At 53.6% G+C, this 14,400-nt stretch overlaps 1 protein-coding gene across 6 annotated transcripts in view; it reads right to left on the reverse strand.

Moving 5' to 3' along the window:
* The window catches only part of ARHGEF2 (Rho/Rac guanine nucleotide exchange factor 2), a 43,858-nt gene that overhangs the window by 20,002 nt on the left and 9,456 nt on the right, over window positions 1–14,400 (reverse strand). The window contains exons 3-5 of one of the 6 annotated variants that reach the window (XM_059933619.1): window positions 12,663–12,780; window positions 12,029–12,068; window positions 10,719–10,812 (exon numbers count right to left, since the gene is read on the reverse strand). In XM_059933619.1, coding sequence (XP_059789602.1) covers window positions 10,719–10,812; window positions 12,029–12,068; window positions 12,663–12,780 — 252 coding nt within the window. Of the gene's footprint in view, window positions 1–5,480; window positions 5,578–5,803; window positions 6,042–10,381; window positions 10,401–10,718; window positions 10,813–11,105; window positions 11,204–12,028; window positions 12,069–12,149; window positions 12,184–12,662; window positions 12,781–14,400 lie in introns of those variants that run through there. The other 5 variants (XM_059933628.1, XM_059933647.1, XM_059933667.1 and 2 more) reach the window with 5 other exon arrangements.

The following is a 14,400-nucleotide window of genomic DNA, read 5'->3' on the forward strand; positions in this document are numbered from 1 at the left end:
GTACTATATAGCATGGGGATTTATAACTGTCACCTTGTAATAACTTTAATGGATTATATATAATCTGTAAAAATACTAAAACTAATATAATATCGTAAATCAACTATACTTCAAAAAATAAAGTAAAAAGAGCAACATGTCTGAATCAGGGTCAACTCCCAAATGGGCAGTCCTGCAGATTTGCCCTAGGGCTGCTACAACTCCCACTCCCCTCCCCTGACCTCTTCCCTCTGCCCTCAGGCCTCCAGGAGCTCTCACCTGGCAAAGAAGCGGGGGAAAGGGAGGGAGAGAACTAGGGGCAGCCAGAGAACAGGGTCTCTCTGGCATCAACATCCCACAGACGACCCAGCTACTCTGGGCCCAGGCTCCCCCACCTCCCAACACTCACCCTCTCTCCAAGTGACCCTCGCTCTAGGTGGGCCAGCAGTGGGCAGCAGCAGCACATCCCAACACGGACACTGCCCAGCAGCAAGCGGCCCTGGCACTGCCTAGCGCTATTGTCCTGGAGGCAGTCCGCACCCGCCCCAGGGCTCAGGCTGGTGAGGCTAGAAGGACACAGGGCCTGCTCACCAGGGGTGCCTGCTCCAGAGACGGAGTGAATGGGCTTGTTTGGTTCTCTGTCCTACTCTTTCCAGATATTCTTAAGATCATCCCAGTTACCCGCCCAACCGCCAGCGGGACAGCCCCTCACCTTCATGGCCCCATCTGTCCACCAAGAAAAGCGGCCATTACTCTGCAATCCACAACACCCACCCCAACACTCAGTGGCCCTTCCTGCTTGGTTCGGTCCTCTACTGTCCAGTGTCCAGAGTCTTGCTTTCTCACAAATCCTCACAGAAAGTCTTTCTTGCTATTGCTACACAATAAATGAATAAAGCACAGGAAAGCACCTAGCACAATGGCTGGTATACAACAGCCACTTAATACATGTTTAGAAAGAAAGGAAGAAAAGAAGGATGGGTGGATGGATAGACACCAAGACAAGGGGTCCCAGCAGCACCCTTGCCTCTACTCTAAGGATCCCCTCATTCCTTATCAGAGCTTCAGAGCTTTCAATCTCCTCCTCTCTCTCTTTTTTTTTTTTTTCCCTGCTGCACCTCGCACTTGTGCGATCTTAGTTTCCTGACCAGGGATCCAACCTGTGCCCCCTGCAGTGGAAGTACGGAGTCCTAACCACTGGACCACCAGGGAATTCTGGTCTCCTCCTCTCTTGTTTATTCTTTTCTCCCTCCTCCCAGACCTTTTCTCCTGATTCCTCTGAACTTCTTAGGACCAGATGGTATCCTCTGAAAGTCAGAAGAAGACCAACCCAAACCTTCCTTCCACTGTCATCCCAGATCTTGGTCATTTTGGGGAAAGAAAGACTAGGCGAATGGCAGAGGACATTGAGGTTGGTGGCTCAAAGGCTCATAGAACAGAGGCAGTCTCCCCTTTCTCCGTATTTTGTCTCCCAGGCCGAGAGATGAGGAAAACAGTGACATACGTGAAGCCCAAGGAATGCCAAAGCCTGGACTTCGGCTTCCTGTTCCCAGGCGGGCAGCAGAGGATGGCGGAGCCGACCCAGAAGAGTAAGAGCCTCTCCAAGCAAAGTCTAAGCTCTCAGCTGTCCTTGTTCCTCCATTGGGTATGTCCAAACCAAGACCTCTGGAGAAGTCACGTGGTGCTCAGAATGACCTCTGCTCCAGCTGCAAGTGGCAGCAGCCCCTTCCCCAAGGTGGCGCAGCCTCTGTCCAGGCCCTTTGTTTAGGGACCAGAAGGCCCCCGGAGGGTTCCACTGGGTTTCCAGTCATCTGTGGCTTAGGCCCTGGACAGCAGAGGTTCAGAGTCATAGGCTGCAAGGGACACTGAGTCATGAGGGATGGGCTCTAAGGCTGGGAAAAGAGGAGAGAGAGGGTTCCTGGCAATGGGACTGAGAAGAGGGCTTGGGATGGTCTCAGCCAGGCTCTGCTTCCTTTATGAGCTTCCACAGACAAGATAAAGGCAGGAGGCTAAGGAGAAGGCGGCCAAACGGAAACGCTAACGCCAAAGCCAGAAACATAACACAAAAAGACATCACTGAACACACAAAGGCACTTAATAAACGCTTGCCTGATGAATGAAGATGAGACACCGGACAATGGGGGTGGGCACACTGGTGAAGCAGAAGAGGGGTGCTAAGGACCAAAGGGAATAAAGTCGGGTTACCCTCAGACCCAGGGATCCTGGACCCCACCCTAGTCCCCCCTCCACCCGGCCACACCTGTCGGGTCAGGAGAGAAAGACAAGCAGAGACGGAGGGGGGAGTGATGCAAACAGACGGGCATTTGTGCAGGCGAACAATAGCTGTGCCAGGACTCCCTGCCCTCCTGGCACAGGGCAGGCCGGCTGAGTTGGGAGGGGGGCAGCTGCTGCCTGCAGCCCCTCCCCCACCCTCCCCCAAGGAGACATAAACAAACCCAGAAGGGTCCAGCCAGTTCCTCTCAGCCATTTCTCTGACCAGCTCCAGGAACCATGACCAATCTGCTCCCTCAAGCGCCTAGATGATACTTCAAAGCACAGACTGAAGCTAAGAATGGAACTACTTCCTCGCATCCAGAGTGCAGTGAGCCCCCTACTTTGGTGACCATAATTCAAAACAGTGACACAGAGCATCTGGGGACAGGCAGACCGACACAGACACACACGCACACCAACATACAGGTCATGTGCACGCATGGGATTCATTTCTTCAGATCTGTCCCCTCCCCGACTCCAAGCTCAGGGTTCCGGGGAAGTCAGAGGGACTGAGATTGGACCCCTCCTTAAATCCCTCGGGCAGCCCTGGCAGGTCCTTCTCTAGGCAGCATCCAACCCCCTGCAGTCACTCAGTGACTTCCTTAAGCTTTTGGCTCCCTTCCCCCATCCTTGCTTCTCCCCCTCCCCTCAGCTCTTTCCCTAACCTCCAAGAAAGGCCCCTAGAATCTTTTCCTATTCCCCCAAAAGTCTCAGCCTCCCGGGAGACCCCCAATTCAACTTCCCCCCCAACCTGCCAGCACTCTCAGCTCCCTCCAGGGCTCCCCCAGCCCTCTTCTCCGGCTCCAGTTCTAGTCCTGCACACAAAGCCAGCCACCTCTCCAACACTCAGAACAAAGAAACAGTCTCTCTCCTCTCTCCCCACCACACTCCAAATCTGGGGTCCTTGAGATTCCAGGGAGACCTCCCTAGCCTCCAGGGCCATCCCTGATCCTCTGGCCCCTGCCCCCTCTTAGGCAGGAAAGGACCCTTTGTTCTGAGAGAGGAGACAGGGTTTGGGGGGGAGGAGGGAGGGAGGAACAGGGGATGAAAGAGAGAAAGGGACCTCTGGGGTTTGGGGCCTATGGAGGTAGGAAGTAGAGCAGAGAGAATGAGGGGGTGGAGGACTGAAGATAGCCTGAAAGAATAGAAATGGAGTGAAAAGAGAGAGGAGGCATGAGGAGGGGGAGCTGCACAGAAAGATTCTAGGAGGGTGGGAAGGAGAAAGGGACAGGTTCGACTTAAATTCCTCCTACTTCAAGGAGGTCCCACGGAGGAAGGCAAGGAATGGGGTGGGGGGGGGGGATCAGGACATAGCTCTGAACCATCCCCCCACATAGGTAGCAGGGGAGACCATCTTCCTCAAATTATCTCGTTTCCAGCGGCCCCCCTCTACTTCCCACCGCAGTATAAAAAGAAAGGAGACAGCTGGTGTGCTTGGGGGAGGGGGAAGAGGGGATCCAGGGTTTGTTGGCTAAGAATCAACTCCCCCCTTCTGTAACCACAGCTTTCCGGAGGTGGCCCTCCCCTTCCGACCAGCCCAAACTGACAACCAACCTCCTCCAGTGGCCTCTCTGCCCTCTCAGATCTACCCACTCACCCCCTCACATCCCCACCCCCAGTCAGATTCCCAAACCCCCCAAAACCAAGGCCAGCCCCAGGACAGAAAAAGCCAAGCTTCTAGATTCCCAGTCCCCCCAACTACCAAAAAAAAAAAAAAAAAAAAAAAGGCATGAGGACCCAGGTATCTGGCTCCCCAACTCCTCCCAGTAACGCAAAAAGGACCCGAGTATCTACCTTCCCAGAACCCCTGTCTATAGGCCCTCTCCAGGTCTGCCCCTCGCCGGTGCCCCCATGGCTTTCCCTTTTAGGGTGGAACCAAATTTCCGTGGTTTCAAAAAACCTCTCCACCCCCCTTGGCTCTGCTCCAGGGTCTCAGCTCAAACGGTTGAAAAATAAACAGACTTTCATAGCTGGGGCCTGGCCTGGCGCAGGGTTGAGAAGAGCCTGTCTGCCACCGCACTGTTCCACTGCACTTCAGCCATCTCTCCTCTGACCCTCTGTTTGTCTTAAGCCCTACCCAAATCCTCAGTTGCTTTCCTGTTAGCAGAACCTTATCCCAACCCCCTAAGGAAAAGTTCCAGGATGGAACCTCTCCCAACTTAGCCTCTAGATAGGTAGCCAGGCTAGGAGCTAGGAGGGAAGTGTGGGAAGGGGTTTCCACCATCTCTGAGGACTCCGAAAGGGTACTGCTCCCATGCCTGAAGAAGGTGATGGTGATCAGCATAGGCTGCGTGCCAGGGCAGGACACTGGGATTGGAAAGAGGCCAGAGGTTAAACCAGCTATGGACTGGGTCTTGGCCTTTCCCATAATGGGTACAGTGTGGGTGCCTTGAGCAGCTGGGAGGTGCTGTCTGCATGCACCACCTTCCTCCCAGCTCTCATTTATTCACCTACAAGTCAGCTTCATCATTTCTTGGGGGCTGAGGTGTGGAGAGGTCATGGCCTTTGGGAGTGGGCCTGGGTACAAAGGCAGAAATAAAGGATACTTGGAAAGGAGTGGCCAAGAGCTCAAGATAGGGGTGGGGGCTAGGGTAATTATACATCCAGACTCTTGAAATGGTAGGTGAACAGTCCCAAGATTAAGAGTTAAGAGAGCTGGGGTGGGGAGGAGGGACGAGGGCACAGTGCCAAGTGGGTCAGCCTAAAGGTTTCAGGTTGTTTCAGGCTGCAAGGACAAGGAGCTTGGAAGCTGGTGGGGCAAAAAGGGATGGGGGGACCCTCTGTGGTTCAGGAACAGGGGTGCTCTGGGCCCCAAGGATGGAAGAAAGGCTCCTAGCTACACAAAGACCTCTGCTCCCTTCACCTGAGGGTGATGCCTTGGGGGGAAGTGAGCCGTCCCTAAGCTGTCCTGACCCCAGTCACCCGCCCACCAGAGAGAAGAACTGAATCACAGCTGGAAAGTCCATCTGCGAGGAGAGGAGGAGCTGACTTTTGTCTCGGAGGGGTGGTGATGGTGGTGGTGATGGTGGGAGGAAGCCGGGAAACCACCCCCTCCCACCCCCTCCGCCGGATGGCGGGGACAAAGAGGGAACGACCAAGCCAGCGACGGCAGAGTGGGGGGATACCGAGAGCAACCCGGTGGGACCCTGGCGGAGGGGGTTCCGGAGAGCTTTCGCCGCCCCCACCCCCCGACATACACACCTTCCTCTTCCCGCTCTGTCCCTTACCGGAGCAACTTTCTTTCACGCGGCCCAAAACACCCGGTCCCGCCAGATCGGAAGCCCCTAAACCCCAGGTCCGCTGGCTCCCGGGATCCCGGCAGAGAATCTGCGCGGAGCTGGAGGCGCGGGTCGCGTCTACTGCTCCCCCAGCCCCCTCCCCACTCACTCACAGTCCCCACCCACCCCGTCCCGCCGCGTTCCCGGCCGACGCTCCGCCCGATTTTGGCGCCCAGAAAGCAGGCGGGGAGACCCGGGGGCGCTGCGGGTGCCGGGGATCGAAGGGCGCCCTGAGGACCGCGGGCGAGAGGGACAGGGGTTTCAGAGCCCACCTTGCTGGCCAGCTCTTTGCTCCGGTCGATCCGCGCCCGTGTGAGGGATTCGATCCGAGACATAATCCGGTGGGGGGGTGGAGCCCAGGAGGACGCGGCGCGGACCCTGGCGTCCGGCTGTTTTGGGGGGAGGGCGGGGGAAGGGTCCGACCCGCACGCGTCGGTCTTGGGGACAGGAAGTCTGACTCCCCTCGCCCGGCACCCAGCGCCAGTTCCTCAAACCCGAGTCTCCACCCCCGCCCGAGCTCAGGAAGGGGGGAGGCGGGGCGGAGGGAGGGCGGGTGCCGAGCGCCGGACGGGACGCCTCGGTCCGTGGAGGGGCGGCTGGCACGAGTACAGGGGGCCGTGGACTAGCTTGCAGGGCCCCTCTGCCTGTTTGCCCTCCAGCGCCAGGCGCCTCTAACCCCAGACGCCCGCCTCCTGGCTTCGGTTTTCCTAAAACCCACCCTGGCCCGCCTCGCAGCCCTCACCCAACCCCTGGTCTTCCCTTTCCCCTCCTCCTCCCCCTCCGCAGTCCATCAGTCTAGAAAGACCCGCGGGCCGGAGGATTCCAGCCGCCCCCAGCTCTCCAGGGAACCCGGGACCAGTTCCTTCCTGGCCTTCGGGGCCCATCAAAGCAGGCCAGAGCCGCCGACCCCTTTTACGATTGGGGGCAGGCGTGGGGAGAGGGCGGAGAAATCAAAGGGGAACTAAAGGGTGGATCTTTAGAGGGCCTGAAAGGGAAGATTCACTCCTGGAGGTTGAAGAATCTGAGAGGAGAGCATTCTTCCACAAGCCCCCAACTCTCTGGGGCCTTACAAGACCGCCCTCGGCCCATCCTCTTCCCTCCTACCTCTGCCTCCGATGACTACTGGGGTGGTGGAGGGGAGGAATTCGCCACTGTTACAGAAGACTAAAAAGCTGAGGAAGTCCTTCCTTGTGTCTAACCCCAGTTCCCTCTGTTGCAAGTTAGGCCAGAACCAAAAGACAAGCAACCAGCCTTCCCCAGTCAGGGACAGTTGGAGTTTGGCCAGTCTCTCCACAAGAAGAAGGGGTGGAGTGGGACATTCTTTCTGGACACTTTGCCCCAGCCTGAGGCAACCTCCACCTTTTGGGGAAAATTCCTCCTCCACTCTAATTATAATCACTCACATTGAAGTTCATTTCTGCCTCTCAGGGTCTCCCATGTCTCTGGGAGAAAGAGAAGTATAGAGAGTCCTGGGACAGAGCATCTTATGTTTGCAGGGTCCTGCCTGATTTCTGGTCCCCAAAGGTGTGGAGGAAGGAGGGAGGGAGAGGAGGCCCAACCCAGACCCAGCGGCTCCCTGCCCGGTTTCAGCAGTAGGGCCTGGCTGCAGGTTTCAAGCCCAGCTCAGCACTCTTGTAGGTGCCAATTTTAGCCTCTGCCACTATTTTGGGCTCCACTGCCTTACCACTGGCTGAGCTAGTTGGGCTCCTCACCACCACACTGCTCCTCTGGCTTCCCCTCCTGCCTAGCAACTCCTTCACCTCCTTCTTCACCCATTCCCTTGTTTAGGATCCTTATATAGCAAAAACCAGAAAAAAAGGAGAGAAAATAACCATGCCCAGCTCTAGGCTGGATGGAAATTAGAAAGCAGAAAGGACTTTCCCAGGGCCATGAGGGAGGCTGACTTCTCCAGGCTTGTACCTGCAGGGGAGACCTACAGGAAGGCCCTAGGAACTCCCCCAAACCAGCAGTCTTGAGGTTCCTGGGCCCAGAACCCCAGACTTACCTCCCCCCAGTGGGCAGCCAGGGCTGAGGAATGTACTAAATTTAAAAACAGACCGCCAGAAGCCAGAATCCTGGCCTCAGGGCTCCACCCACTAGGGGCCCTGAGACAAGGGGTAGGCTGAGACCTCGGCTTTTCTCCCAGGCCTGGGGTGGGAGGGTGTTTCAAGCTAAGGATGGAATCTTAAAGGGCCAAACTCCAGTCTGGATACCCAATAATCCCAGGACCTGAATCCCAGAGTCATCTGAAGGATCTCAGTCCCCAAACTCAACGTAGACGGTCTCTATGAAAGGAGAGGACTTAATCTTCCAACCCTCTTCTGTCTCCTACCCCAATCTTCAATATACTTTCCACCGATCTGCTCTTTGTTACCCTGCCTCTCACCCTATGCCCTCTTCTTCCTCTTAAGAGATGAGTAGTAAGGAAGGGGACTTGCGGGGTGGGTAAAGGAAACCGGTCTACCTTTAAGAACACCTGTGCTTTCAGTGAGCTAGGCCTGCAGCTTGACTTAATTTCCATTTTCTGTATCCTCTGGAACAGTGAACCCTTTTCCTTTCTCCTTGGCATCCCCTGCCCCTTCCAAACCATTTTCATCCCAATCCCTGCTCCTCCTATCCAGTGATGCCGCTCACATTTTCAGAAATTATATTTTTAGATACACAAAAACAAAAGCCAACCCTAATTTCTGCCAGAATCTAAAAGTAGCCACCACTTTCTTTAGCTCCTTTAACTTGACAGATATGTCCCCCACATTTCAGGAGTAGGGAGGCCATCCCAGGGAAGAATCTGGTTGTCAGGATCTTGGCCAGTAGGTGAGCAGAGAAAGCCACAGGGATAACTGGGCCCAAGTCCTACAGTGCCCAGGAGGAGGTTTGCTTTTCTTCTTATTACTTTGGACCTTGTGTATTCTGGGAGCAGATGATTAAGGCATTATTGACTCCAATGGCCATCCATCAGAAATGGTGGAAGAAGCGAAGAGAGGGGATAAACTGTTTCGTAGGTTTACTGACAGAAGCAGAGACAACAATATATAGTCAAGGCTCTAGGTTTGTAATACAGCTCCACCTTTTGCCAACTGTGGGATCTTGGGCAAGTAACCTAGTCTCTAAGTTATCTTGTCTATGAAACAGAGATTAAGGGGCTTCCCTGGTGGTGCAGTGGTTAAGAATCCACCTGCCAATGCAGGGGACATGGGTTCGAACCCTGGTCCGGGAAGATCCCACATCTGCGGAGCAACTAAGCCCGTGCGCTACAACTACTGAGCCTGTGCTCTAGAGCCTGCGAGACACAGCTACTGAAGCCCACACACCTAGAGCCCATGCTCTGCAACAAGAGAAGCCACTGCAGTGAGAAGCCTGCGCACCTCAATGAAGAGTAGCCCCGGCTCGCCACGACTAGAGAAAGCCCGCGCATGGCCAAGAAGACCCAATGCAGCCAAAAATAAACAAATAAGTTATTAATTTTAAAAATAATAACAAATGTAAATAAGAGCTTTAAAAACAAAACACAGAGATTAAAATATTTATCTTTGCCAGAGTGTTATAAGAATTAAATGAGATGACCTCTGGAAAAGTGTTTTGTCAACTCTACAATGCTAGTCAAATAGGAAGGAATAAGCTACTTCCTTCTCTCACTGCTTGACTGAGCTTCTCTCCACCCCCACCCCTGGTGTTTACCTGCTAATGGCCCCTATCCTGAGCTGGGAGGAGGGAGAAGAAGAGATTTAGTGACTCAAGCACACACATTCATGAGGGTGGAAGCAAGATGGACCAGGAGATGACAGAGAGGGAAACAGGAAGACAGAACAAGAGTTCTAGTAAGGAAAGGCGACTGGGACAATGTCCTGACGATGCTAGCTCTTTTCTGCTGGCTGTCTGGGCTTCAGTCTCTGCCCACTTTCTCCTTCATCCCCTCACCAAACTGCTAGGCCAAGGGCGGGCAAATGCGGACCAACTGGGATCTGGATGGCCCCTAGACAGCACCGACTTCCTCTACCATTCCCACTGCAGGAAAAGAGCGTGATTCTGCTGTCAGACTCTCCTACCCTGAACAGAGAGGCTGTGGGGAGAGGGAGTCAGACCCAAGGTCTGGGTGTTGGCTTTGTTCTCTAGAGAGCTCTGCTCCCCTCCACGGGAGAGAAGAAGCCTCACTGTGCCCACCTCGCCCTGCTCTCAGACTGCCTGATCTCACGCTTCAGCTCCCCGCCTGCGGCCTGCAACGAGAAGGAGCTGAGAACCTGATTCTTTTTCTGCCCTCCCTGCCCACCCAGAGGAAGGAGAATCCTGGCTGAAAGGCTGGCAGAGAAGAGAGCGCTGGCATTGCCGGCGGGGCCAGGAGGAGCCCAGGTAACCTTACTGGGTGAGAATCCCGTGGTGCTTCCAGGTGAATCTGATGATGTCTTGCCTGGAGTTTCTCTCAATGTTCAGGAGCCACCCCGGTGGGAAAGTACATGCATGCTTGGGGAAGCCAGGAGAGGAAAAGGGGGGAATGGCTCATTCTGCCAGTAAATGAAGAGAGTGGAAATGAATTCAAGCAGCAGGCAGAGCTCCTAGTTTCACCAGAGCCGGGGGGATGGTAATAAGGAAGAGAGCAACGTGCCTTCACCTTCCTGGGGTCGGAACTGCACGTGGCCCCCCTGGTACGGTGTGCACGCGCTTCCACAATCATACACTTTCCTGGCTTCCACTCTGCCTATGGTCTCATTTCAACTCCTTCAGCTGCCATATCCACCCATAAAATTATGAGTGTAAAAGCACTTTGCAAACCCGAATACTCTCTGAAGAAGTAAAAAGTATTGCTGTAATTATTATGATTATTATGCCCGATGGTTAAGATCTCGGCTGCCCACCTCTCAGCTATGTGGGGTCTCCAGAGAGGGAGGGCTAGGCCACTCCTCAGCTTCTGAGGCTCCTGGCCCATCTCCCCTTCCAGCTGTCTACAGCTGGCTGCTAAGCTGGAGACACAGGGAAAGCAGAGGAAAGGTGATTTACTGGGACAGAAGGAGGGAGACTGGGAGATATACCATGTTCCCTTAAAACTTGAACCATTACCCTGAGTCTCTGCCTAGCAGGGGAAGCTGGGGAGGGGAGCGGACAGGGAGGGGGAGGGGAGCGGACGGTGAGGTGGAGGGGAAGGGAACTGGGGAGGGCAGTGGGTCCCGGGCCTCCTGCTTCCCCAACTCCTACCTTGGCCTTTCCGGTCATGCCCAAGATGAAGCTGAGGGTCCGTCGCAGGGAGGAGCCTGCCCAGGTGCCTGAGCCCCCTTCCAGTTGGCTGCAGCTGCAGAGAGAAAAAGAAGACGTGAAGAGATGGAGACGGAGCTGGAAAAGAACAAGATACTCCCAGAGATATGGTGGATGCAGTGCCATGACCAGGGGAGAGAGAATGGGGAGATCCGGGGGAAAGACTGAGAGAAGGGTGAGGAAGAGAGAGGAAGGACTCGGGAGAAAGAGGCTCCCACTCCCCTACCTCCTGGGATTTCCTAGATATGGTCACTACAGTTTCCCAGGCCCTTCTATTTATGAGGAAAACTCCAGGCTCCTCCCAGATAAATACAGACTCCCCCTTCCTACCTAATCCAGGCCCAATCTCCTCTTTCATGCTGCTTCCCAACGGAAATGATACGGGGAGGGGGGCTCTCCAAGGGGACGTTTTCCCCTCACAAAACAAGAGTCCTGTGTACGACCCTCCCTGCTGTTTGGAAAGGGCCTCTGGGCCTAACGCCAATAAGGACTGAATTTCCTGGGATTTCATCAGCCCCATCCCATGAACTAATCCCAAACCCAGAGCCAGGAGGATGTGTCAGCTAGAGATTTTCAGGACCACAAATCAGAGCTTGATATCTTAAAGGGCCCATTACTAGCTCACACACCCACACTGTCTTAGAGGGCTGACCCACTCTAATCAGGCTTCAGCTGTAGGAGCCAAATAAACAGGTGCTGATTTTGCGTGCTTATTTACATAGATACTATGTAAATCTCCCAGCCTCCACCTCGATTCCTGAACAATATGCCTTCAGCCCCTGCCCTCTCCCCTTGGGGCGCTACAGCCCGTGCCCAGCTCTCCTCAGGGCCACTCCCCATTGGTCAATTATCTCAGCTATCCAAAGCTGATCCATGGTCCTTGGTCACCGTCTCTCCCTAAGATTGTGCAGCAGCCAATCTGCCTGCTCACTTTTCTGACACTGACAACAGCAGTCAACCTCCACTCTCTTATTTAACAGACACCCTGGGGTCTATATACTCCTTTTCTTTCCCTGATTTCTTCTTCATCCCATGGAGCTACCGGGAACCTTCTTAGCCTTCCCCAGCCAATGAGAAGAAGGGGAATTCTATGCAGCGCAGGTAGAAGGATATTTGGAGGTCTTTCATAAGAAACGTTCAGGGGAACAATGTTTCAGGAAACAGAGACCCTTGGGGCTACAAAACCCAGGGCCCAGTCCCATTGTCCCTCCCCCATCTAGGGCTTTGAAGGGCTCTGTGTCCCCCAAACTCACCTTTGGCTGAGGTCAGCGGCAGAGGACTGGGACAAATTCCCTGCCAACACAAAAGGAGACGTGAGGTGTCCAGCTAAAGCCAGACAAAGGCGCCCAGGTCTGCCTCCCCAACCCCCTCCACCTGGATCAGGTTCCCAAGCTGCAGGTGCTTGTGACGCCATTCCTGAGGGCGGGCACTGGGGAGTAGGGAAGGAGGGCGGTGTCTGAGCAGAGCAGAGCTGAAGAACTTAGGAGCCAGGGTAACAGAGCACCGGCGTTGTGTGGAGAGGGGGCTGAGAGGCCAATGTCTCAGTTCCTTTTCAGTGAATGGCGAGGGCAGAGGGTTCACTCTGAGCTCGCAATGCCTCTTCTTGATGACAAGGTATGTTGCGGATAACTGTCCTCCATCTCTGGTGACAGGGGAAGCTAGAGAGCCTCTCTCTGTCCTATGTCCTCCTTCATTGGAAGGAGAGCCTCAGAATACCAAAGTCCTGAATTCGGGTCTCTCATTTGAATAAAGGCATTTTGGGGTTTCCAAGGGTGTGTGGTTAAACATAATGCAGGACATCTGGACCCTAAACAGCTGGCTCTGAGGAGTGGGGTGAGACAGGCAGAGGAAGTGGCCACCACTGCTTTGCTCCCCACTTTTACTCACCAGCTGGATCTGAGCAGCCCAAGAAGTAATTGATGCCACTCATGGATACAGACTTGGAAAGCATGCCAGTGGCCGAGTGGTCCAAAAGGCCAGCAGGTGGGTGACAGGAACGCTGACCCTAGAATCATGTTAAGAATCCTCATGCAAAGGTCAGGCTTCATCCATCTTCCCCCCCAGGCTCTTCACTTTCCCACAGCAAAGCCCTTCTTCAAGGCCTTCAGGCCTTCTACCCCTCCCCACTACCCATATCTGGAACATTCCACTTGAAATAGTTGAGAAGTTATTCCTGCTATTTAGCAGTCATCACTCTGTTGCAACTCAAACCCAGGCTGCCTTAATATAGAAAATATCTTAGAAAAGATTTACCCTGAATCGTTTCCAGAGATGACAAACTCAATATATAGAGGTCAGGCAGGTAATGAAAAAACAAACACACACACAGAAAAACTGGGGCAGTGTGGGTTTAAAACAATAGGGAGTAGAAATATTCATAAACCCCACACCCAATCTTTCGAAAATCGCTTTTTTTTCTCAAGCCTACATGGAGCATTACAAAAACTGGCTACGTATCAGTCCATAAGGCAAAATTCAACACATTTCAGATAACCTCTATCAGAGAGATCATAGGAAACAACCCAGAAATCCCTTTTCAGTAGCTTGGATAAACAATCTGAGGTATATTTATATATAGAAGCATTATTCAACATTAAAAATGGGGCTTCCCTGGTGGCGCAGCGGTTAAGAATCCACCTGCCAATGCAGGGGACACGGGTTCGAGCCCTGGTCCGGGAGGATCCCACATGCCGCGGAGCAACTAAGCCCATGTGCCGCAACTGCTGAGCCTGCGCTCTGGAGCCCGTGAGCCTCAACTACTGAAGCCTGCGTGCCTAGAGCCCATGCTCCACAACAAGAGAAGCCACCGTGATGAGAGGCCCGCGCACTGCAGTGAAGAGAGGCCCCCGCTTGCTGCAACTAGAGAAAGCCCGCGTGCAGCAACAAAGACCCAACTCAGCCAAAAAAAAAAAAAAATCCACAACATTAAAAATGAACAAACTACAGTTCACCCAAAAATATGGATGAATCTCATGAAAGAACGAAGACACAAAAGATTTATATACTTTGTGGTTACATTCATATAAAGTTTAAAACAGGCAAAACTAATTGATATTGGTTAGAGATACACATAAAGGTGGTAAATCTATAGGGAAAATCGATCTCAAAAGTCAAGAAAGTGGTCCGCTCTGCCAGGAGGGAGAGGGCTATGAATGGGGAGGGACACGGGGGGCTTCTGGGTTTTGGTGGTACTCTATTTTTTTTTAACCTGGAGTAGTTACATGGTTGTTTGCTTCCTAATTATGCATTACGTTGTACATATAAGTTTTATACACTTCTCTATATCTATGTTATATTTCAAATTTTTATTTAAGTTTTTAAAAAATCTGCATAGATTTAGAAATTTTAGGGGGCTTCCCTGGTGGCGCAGTGGTTGAGAGTCTGCCTGCCAATGCAGGGGACACGGGTTCAAGCCCTGGTCTGGGAAGATCCCACATGCCGCGGAGCGGCTAGGCCCGTGAGCCACAATTACTGAGCCTGCGCGTCTGGAGCCTGTGATCCGCAACAAGAGAGGCCGTGATGGTGAGAGGCCCGCGCACCGCGATGAAGAGTGGCCCCCGCTTGCCACAACTAGAGAAAGCCCTCGCACAGAAACGAAGACCCAACACAGCCATAAATAAATAAA

This window comes from Balaenoptera ricei, chromosome 1 (assembly GCF_028023285.1).
Source record: "Balaenoptera ricei isolate mBalRic1 chromosome 1, mBalRic1.hap2, whole genome shotgun sequence".
NCBI classification, from domain to species: Eukaryota; Metazoa; Chordata; class Mammalia; order Artiodactyla; family Balaenopteridae; genus Balaenoptera; species Balaenoptera ricei.